This window comes from Cajanus cajan, chromosome 5, assembly GCF_000230855.2.
Source record: "Cajanus cajan strain Asha chromosome 5, NIPB_CcT2T_4, whole genome shotgun sequence".
In the NCBI taxonomy this organism is placed as follows: Eukaryota; Viridiplantae; Streptophyta; class Magnoliopsida; order Fabales; family Fabaceae; genus Cajanus; species Cajanus cajan.
The window spans coordinates 53983429-53992293 of record NC_138521.1 but is presented as its reverse complement, the minus strand read 5'-3'; the positions used below and the strand labels follow the sequence as shown (position 1 = coordinate 53992293).

The 8865-nt window shown below is 27.3% G+C and overlaps 1 protein-coding gene across 2 annotated transcripts; it reads left to right on the top strand.

The window, feature by feature from the left end:
- The first annotated feature begins 1841 nt into the window (after positions 1-1841).
- On the top strand, positions 1842-4693 carry LOC109789290 (uncharacterized). Of its 2 annotated transcripts, XM_083075358.1 has the most exons (10): positions 1842-1965; positions 2075-2292; positions 2401-2490; positions 2561-2618; positions 2704-2748; positions 2822-2901; positions 2995-3017; positions 3162-3314; positions 3417-3454; positions 4026-4693. In XM_083075358.1, exons 5-10 carry the CDS (start codon positions 2713-2715, stop codon positions 4035-4037), a joined length of 342 nt encoding a protein of 113 aa, XP_082931484.1. In that variant the 5' UTR covers positions 1842-1965; positions 2075-2292; positions 2401-2490; positions 2561-2618; positions 2704-2712; the 3' UTR covers positions 4038-4693. The 2 variants fall into 2 exon arrangements, with proteins under 2 accessions (XP_082931484.1, XP_082931483.1); XM_083075357.1 differs by having other exon boundaries at positions 2401-2618.
- Positions 4694-8865: the final 4172 nt, after the last annotated feature.

The window sequence follows — 8865 nt, the reverse complement described above, 5'->3', positions numbered from 1 at the left end:
TGTTGGAGATGAGTCATTTAACAAACTAGAGAAGGAGGGGTTGTTGTTGACAATCTAGATATAAACTGTTAGGTTGCTATTAATTTTCAACACACTTTCTGACCAAATTGTTAAGTTCATATCTATTTTTCCTTCCTCCATGAATTAATTGTTGAATTTATAAATGTGATTAGAGTATGTGTTTTTTTATTTTTTATTATTATTATGGAAAATTGCAGGTTTATATGACGAAATGCAAATTGTTCATTTTTTTTTCTCACTTAGCAACAATTAATTGATTATTGCAATTAGACGGGAAGAAGCCTTGTGATTGAACAGGGGGCAGTTGTTTGGATAAATAGCTTAATTGAAGTTTTTGTTTGATTAGAGTTTCGCTCCACATGTTTGGTTTAGCATTTATCAGTATTTGATCCGCGTCTAGTTATAGACATGAAAATGTCACTTGACCCTTGTATTTGATGTGCAAACAAACACAGGGTAAGTAAAAGAGCTTATGGGAGCTACTGTCAAAAGCTTAACTAAATACCTTCAATTTTTAACTTAAGTGCTTGTATGGTCCAAACAAGATCTGCAGATGCTCTTCTGAGTGCCCCTGAATTGTATTGTTGTAATCTTATGTATCATGATGTATCCAAGATTTTGTGCCTGCCCAGTTTATTTCTTTCTTCATTGAAATAATGTGTATTAAACTGAAGAATGTGCTATAAGAATCTTTGAATTTAGTGGTCTTAACATCCCCAATAATCTATTTTGAAACCAGGAAAAACTATGACCATGGATCCAAACGAGGGGTTTTCCACCGTATGATATTAACCACACAGTGTAGGTATAGTTGCTTTCTTTATTCCCTCTTTCGGTCAAATAGTTAATTTCAGAGTGCAACTACATATAGTTGCAATTGATGCCATCAATAATGGGCCCTGGGCTTGGAAGTTGAGTACAGGAAAAAAGAAAAACCCAATGAGCCATTTTTTGAAACCAGAGCATGTAGTATAATTAAACCAGAGCATGTATATGATAGAAACAAAGGGCCATTTTTTGATAAGCACACCTATGCCTATAGCCGAACTAGTGTTTGCTTAATGAGAAAAAACCATCACAGATCCCACACATTTCATGCATTATTCAGAGGTACACTAGTATCTCATTTGGATTTGCTTCCAAGGTACAATTTTTTCCTGTGAGAAGAGAAATAATCAATTTCTTATTACTTTTCTTATGCATTTATGGCATGTAATAAGTTGAATGAATCTTATTCATATGATGAATTTTACACCATTTTATTAGATTTACGCATCTTCAATTTTTTAAGAATTCCCTTTGTTCTAATATCTAATAATTATTGTATTGTACTATATTGGATTTTCTTATTTCTTTTAGGTATATTGATTTTTTCATGTGAGAATAATTATGGATAATAGTATGGTTGCATCATAGCTATGGCTTCCATGTGTTTATGATTTTATACATTATTAGATAAATATATTCAATTCAAAAAATTAATAAGTCATTTACCATCTGCTTCATTTAATTTAAACTATTTACAAAAAGGAAATATACTCTCTAAAGGTAACTCACGGATGGAAAACTTGAGATGGAGGAAAAGTATTCAGAAAATCACCAGAACATCTCGTGTACCATACTACTAACTGTAGCACATTTTTCAGCCACGCACACTACCGCATTGTTGGTTCCTAATGTCAACCAGATTTTCTTTCTTTATCATTCAAGATTCTAGTTTCCTGTTGACTTCTCAATTTAATACCATTCATTTTATGTTCGTTTCTGTTAAAAGTTCCTATTTATTTATCATCTTAGGTGATTTTTTTTAATCACAATTCCACGTATATGAGTAATTCAATGTAAACTAAATGCGCAGAAGAGGCTCTGCGGGTTTTAAACGGCACACTTTTGGGTGGACAAAATGTTCGGCTTTCATGGGGCCGAAGCCCCTCAAACAAACAGGTAACTAAATTTTCTGATTTGTTTTGTAGTTATGATTTGCCTTAGCTTCAACCTGCAATGTGTAAATTGATTTTGATGGATGAATTTGGACTTTTTGGATGATTTTCAGGCCCAACCTGATCCAAACCAGTGGAATGGTAGCGGATATTATGGATACGCTCAAGGTTACGATAAAGGCTTTGGATGATACCTCTTGCTCCTTTTGTCATGATCAAATTCAAATTTTACTTTTTAGATAATTGATTTATTTTACTTTTTTTTTATCTTGCTTAATTTAGAAATTCAAATTGTGGAAAATCTAGCTGAAGTTGAGAAGTTAGTCAAAAGGTAAATGCATGCACCTCACTTGCTTAAGTCTTTAAATTGTTTATTTATATATTTTTTTTTGTTTGATTTTTTTTATAGTATGGTTCATATGCTGTTATTTTTATATAGCAAATCAAATGAAGAAAAGGCTAAAGAAGCTGCTGTTGAAAAAGATCCTAATACGTTGGAGTGTCCACTCAATGCGTTTTCCCTTTTCTTGTAATCTTCTTTCTTTAAAGTATTTTTCTATTTTTTTGATTGTTTTATTCAGTAATAATCTTTATTACAGGCAAAAATTTAAAAAACTTTACAATGAAGCAAATCTTGATTCCGAAAATGTTGAAAGGGTAAGTGAAAGTTATTAAATTGATATAATTACTTTTGATTTTATTTAGCCATAAACTAATTGATATTTATTTTAAAAAAATATAGGTTAATAAAATGGCTGTTAAAACCTGGAAGTCCATGACAAATGAGGTAAGTCTAAGCCTTATTTTCATTTTAAAGTAATTTGTTATTGATTAAATCTCTTTTATGACAATTGAATCAGGAAAAAAAGACTTATTTTGATACAGCAGCTAAACTCAACGCAGAGGCTAAGAAATTGCAGCATATTGCATTAAATGAAAGGTTATTTTTATAATTTATTGTTTTATGATAATTTTTATTCACATAAATTATGATTTATGACATTTTTATTTTGATTTTGTTGATTCTAAATAGGTTGGCTCAGTCTAATCAAATAGGTATGTTGCTAACTTTTAATTTGTATCAGGTTTTTAACAATGAAGTGAGCTAGAATAAGAAATTGCATTAGTATACGTTATAAGAATTAACTACATTTGTTTTTCTTTTTTTATCTTGTTTATATGGGAATATGATGTAAATAGGTAAATGCACTCCACTTGGCACAAGTAGAACAATCAATGATTTTCAAGTAAAACAAATGGGGAAAAGAGAACATAAGCCCAAAGTTCATTTTGATATGACTAACTTGGATAAGTCAAAAAAGGGAAAAACTGACAAGAAACAACATAAGCAGAGTAAGTTGAAAGAGTTACATCTTGGTGGTTTCATTTTGTTATATTATTTTGACTTATGAAGAAACTTATTCTCTTTTATTTCATTCTTGTCTTTTTCTTTAGACATTCAAAATAAGGAAAATCTTGCTAAAACCATTCAGGTTAGTATCTTGTTCTAATTTTATTTAAATTTAAATTTACTACTTAAACTTGTGCTGAATATTTAAATTTAAAACTACTACTTAAACTTGTGCTAAATTTCCTCTTTTGATCACATGCTGATTTTTTAGTTTTGTATTTGATTTTTTTTAAACAACTAGCTATAGAATAATAAATAAATAAATAAATAGCTTAATTTCCACACATAAAAAAAGAGAGAGAGAGAGAGAGTGAAAACTTAACATTATTTTGACTTACACTGTCCTTTGAAACAATTAAGTTTCAACAGTGCTGGATACTGTTCTAAGTGTACAAATCTTGTCTCTAGTAACCAAGTTGCAAACATTCACGTACCTAGCAACAAATAAAAATAAAAAATAAAATAAAATTACAAGATATAATTCTACCTTTATAGTGTATTTTATTATAATTAGGTACCGCCACTCGTACAAATGTTAAAATTAAGAATTATAGAAGTAAACATTAATCAGGATATTTAGGTGGCTATTTTTGCTTCTTTATGAAATTAGATCAAGGAACATAATTGCTTCCTTTATTTTGTTTATGTTGCAGGTTTTAGAGTGAATATGGTGGTGGTGGTGGCTGTGGCAATTTAGATCGTGTGTATATTGAAACATCATACTATTTGATATAGAAGTTACACAACTCAAAATGAGAATTCATAGAAAAATGCAACCGTAAAACTTAGATGATTTTAGTTTTATCTTTGACAGAAGAAATTACATGTTATTGCAAACTTGACAAATTAGTGTTGCCTTTTGAATGATATCATGATGGACAAAAAAGATTTAAATAAGAAGTTTATCTTTATTTTAATTCATTAAATGCATAACTTCATGCTTGCAAGTGTTACAATATAATAAGTTTTCAATTCACTGTTTGAATTAATAAGGAAGTAATGGATTCAAAATTGTTATGATTTAGATGTTTAAAACAAATTTGTAACATTTGATAAATGTGGCAAAAGGTGTCAATTGACAACATTTATAAAATGTTACAAGTGATATGCTAAAATGTTACAAAAGATGTCAATTTGTAACATTTATAAAATGTTACAATTGGTATGTTAAAATGTTGCTAAAACCTTTTAGCAACATGGACTTTATACTACATTTGTAAAAATGTTGCTAATTATGATTGGTAACATTTTTCTTAATTTGGTAACATTTTTTAAATGTTGTTAAATGTGAAAGATGTTGTAGTGTATGCATGTAACTCCTATAAAACCAAAGCTAGCTAATTTTTTTAAACTTCGCTTGACAGTCACTTTAGATGTCAATACGTGTGTAATGCTCCTCCTTTAATCATATCAGCACTAACTAGATGAAAATTTTTGGAAGGATAAAAAATCGAATTTAAATTATTTTAGAGTGATAAAATACATATTTTTCTTTAATATCACTTATAAAGACTAGTTAATAGTTGAACCTGTTATACTTTGCCTTATAAGTGTCTTTCCAAATCAGTTGTTAGAAAAAAATTACGAATGTACAAGTTTGATGACTTGCAATTACACCAATAAAATATGAATTATTATGATTTTTTTCTTCCAATTGTGATATAATAAAATATGCTGGTAAGAAACAATTTAATATTTTGAAATTATAAAAATATAGCAATTCTACTTGTACAAAGAGGAAAATTAGAGCTTTTATAATCATCAATGTTACGTTGATAATATGAATAGAACTAGGATTATTATCTTAAATAAGTTCTTAGTTTAAGTGTTGTGCATCTCATTAAAATGATAAAATAATTTTTTTAATAGAAATTAATTATAAATAAAAATAATAAATATTTCACACTTATAATATAATTTTAAAAAAAACTTAGTAATCACTTCTTTGTAATCCATTCATTCTTTTGAGTGGGAGGTTATTAGAAGTGATTAGTAAATTTCTTTAATACTTATTTTTTCTGTTTTCTTTATTATAAGTAACAAAAAAAATGTATTTTTTTTTTATTATAAACAAATTTTAATTACTTTTATATTATTTAATGATACTCTCTTTAAAATATTTTTTCTTAAATGTACAACCTTTTAGTTGTACTACTTTTTAGACATTTATAATGATGACAATTTAAAAATAATATTATTATAAAATTAGTAAAATTTAATGCAGTTAACTTATTCTCTTAAAATGCGTAAAATCTTTTTTTTTTTACTTTTTGGATCTTGTTAACCAGTGTTCTCAATATATATAAAGTTATTATTAAAAAAATACAATAAAATTACATAAAAGAATGTAAAAAAAAATTAATATAAACTTTCTACTTTTGATCCCTTAACTAATATACTAAGTGTATTTTAAGTAGCATTTTCATTACTTATACTTCTTTGAGATTTATATAAAAGCAAATTTCAACAAATTTAGTTTTACTTAATTCTCTTAATCCAAAAATACCTTTATGACAATAAATGAGAACACTATACATAATAAATATCTTTATTGTTAAAAAGTTATTTTAATTTATTAAATGAGTTTTAAAAAATAATTCAAAGGCTTTTAAAATATTATAAATGTTTTTAATTAATAAAAAGAGGTTTGTGAAATTATTTTATTATAATAACAATCAGAAAAAAAATGTGTTTTATTATAATTATTTTTATGTAAATATTTTATTTATAATTATTTTTGTTTATTAAAAAAACGGGGGTTTTGTTTTAGAAAGGAAATTTTTAGAAATCAGACGTCAGTTTTACTTTTGTTCTTCTCTACACTTCTTTTCTCTAAAACCCAAGAACACTAAGAGAAAAACACAAAGCTTGCAACATTTTGGAGATCCTGGTAAGGGGGAGTGAGTAATTTCACTATGGAATGTGACTTGTGAGATATATGTTTGGTAATAGGATTAACCTCAATCTTGCTTGTTTGTGTTTTTGTGCTTTAAGGAAGAAATCTTGTTTTAATCTATAACTTGAGAATTTTTGCTTCATATGATTCGTATATGCTTTATGATTGGTACTTGTGATATATATATATATATACATGTTTACCTAGACTTACTCCATTTAATAACTTATACACTACATTAAATCTCAATAATTCAACCGTTAAATAGAAGGTTTTTAATGTATAAATTAAATCTGCAAATTTTTTAAAAAATTAAAAATCATTTGATACTTATTTTCATTAATTCAAATCAAAGTCTAAAATATTTTTATGATTATCCATCAATTTGAATTAATGAAACGTCGTATCAAATGATTTTCAAAATTTTTAAAAATTTACAAATTTGATTTATGCATTAAGAACTTTAAATTCAACGGTTGGATCGTTAAGATTTGATGTAGAGCATGAGTTATTGAAAGGAGTAAGTTATTGATATTCATTGTATTACTTCTTTAAGTTATAATTGTCATGAATATTGTATTGAATTGTTATATGTATACTTAGTTATGTTACTGTTGTGTGTGACTATTTGGCTCTATCTCACATCGGTAGTCAGAATGAGACGTTTTTCATTCCCTTATTTTTTGTTGTGTTCTATTTATGTTTTGCATGCGAGGATTATCATGGTGATGATGTTGCTAACAAGGTATGAGCCTTGTGATGCGTTATGAGTCAAACTCTAATAGGATATGACATCGAGAGTTCTTATATTATAATATTTATTGAGTTAATCATTTATACACTACTAGTATAAAGTTTTTTACACTGGTAAGCAATCATATCTTTTAAAATTGCTTATTTTATTATTATTTCATTAAATAAGCAACTGACATGGCACTATTAAAAGATATGATTGATTGCCAGTATAAAAAAACTTTACACTAACAGTGTATAGGTGATTAACTCATATTTATTTAGTTCATATGTTTATGGATGATGTAATTGTGTTTTGGAGTTGTAGTACTTTCATATTAACCATGGAGTTATTTTGTCAAACTTTGTGTTTCTTTTGTTAAAGTATTTTTCTAAAATTTTGAACAAATGTGACTTATTCCGTTTAAAGATGTCAATGGGGCGGGGCAGGTATGGGTAATAGTCCTTCACTACCCTTTCTGTCGGGTAAATATCCGTCTCATACTCATCCTTAAATTCGTGTAAGTATCTGTTAAGTGAGTATGTACAAATATTTTTAATATATGTGGATATCCACGAGTACTTGCAGGTATTTACTTAAAAGAAACCTTAAAAATAATCAACAAGATGCACAAAGGATGTGGATAAATGTGAACTTTGAATGTGAATACCCTGCTCCAAGATGCATGTATGTTGTCATGGTCTCGCAGATGAACGTAAGTGTTGAACGCTCGCGAATGTGAAAGGAGTTGTGGGCCTTACACCAAAAAGAAGATGAGAAGGGAGTTGTGGGAGGGACGTTAGCAGGAGGGACATTGCATGTATATATTTGTGGATTTGCATACTCTCAATAAGGGTGAAGATTGAAGAGGCACAATGCAATCATGGACCCTAGAGAAGAGTTTAGGATTTAGGATTTATATTAAAAAATTAGGTCACTTACTATTTACTAATATATATATATATATATATGTAAATTAAATATTAGCTAGTACACATATTCATGGGTACGGATACTATATGATATTTGTACTCGTCCCACTAACATGCAAGTATGAAAAAAACCCATACTCATTACCTAGGAGTACTCATTTACAATATTTATTTCCTACGTTTTGGATTTTTTTATCCATAGATACTCGTAGGTACATTTTTTTTGACACCCCTAGTTCCATCCGTAGAGATGATTTGTGAACAATTTTTCTTTTATGCCAAAGTCTCTTTAGATCCATCAAAGACCTATTATTATTTATTTATGAGTATTGGTGTATGGAGTAAAAGGTGTCAAATACACTATATATGAAATCATACATATTACATGTATTTAACTCTTTTTCTTAATTTGTGTGAAAATAATTATATATATAAAGAAAAAGAGAAAAGTAATAGAGAATTGAGAAAGTATAATTAATCAATAAAAAGTCATTATACTCAACACTTTTAATATGATGAAGAAAAAAACTTAATAATCACTTATATATATATAAAAGGAGGGATCCATTTATTCTAGGAGTAAGTAGATTTACTCTGTTTAATAACTTATGTTCTACATCAAATTTCAATGATTCAACCATTGAATTTAAAGTTCTTTGAGCATAGATTAATTCTGCAAATTTTTTAAAATTTGAAAATAATTTGATACTTCGTTTCATTAATTCAAATTGACGGATAATCATAAAATTATTTTACACATTAATTTGAAAATCATTTGATACTTCATTTTATTAATTCAAAATAATGTATAAAATGATTTTATGATTATCCGTTAATTTAAATTAATAAAATGAAGTATCAAATTATTTTCAAATTTTTTAAAAATTTGCAGATTTGATATATGCATTAAGAACTTTAAATTTAACGGTTGA

Excerpts from the sequence above, each read along its gene's own strand:
- LOC109789290 (XM_083075357.1), top strand. The coding sequence starts at position 2,409 with ATGAAGAAAAGGCTAAAGAAGCTGCTGTTGAAAAAGATCCTAATACGT. Across the intron at positions 2,902-2,994 it reads CATATTGCATTAAATGAAAG|GTTGGCTCAGTCTAATCAAA; the intron begins GTTATTTTTATA and ends GATTCTAAATAG. Across the intron at positions 3,315-3,416 it reads CAAGAAACAACATAAGCAGA|ACATTCAAAATAAGGAAAAT; the intron begins GTAAGTTGAAAG and ends CTTTTTCTTTAG.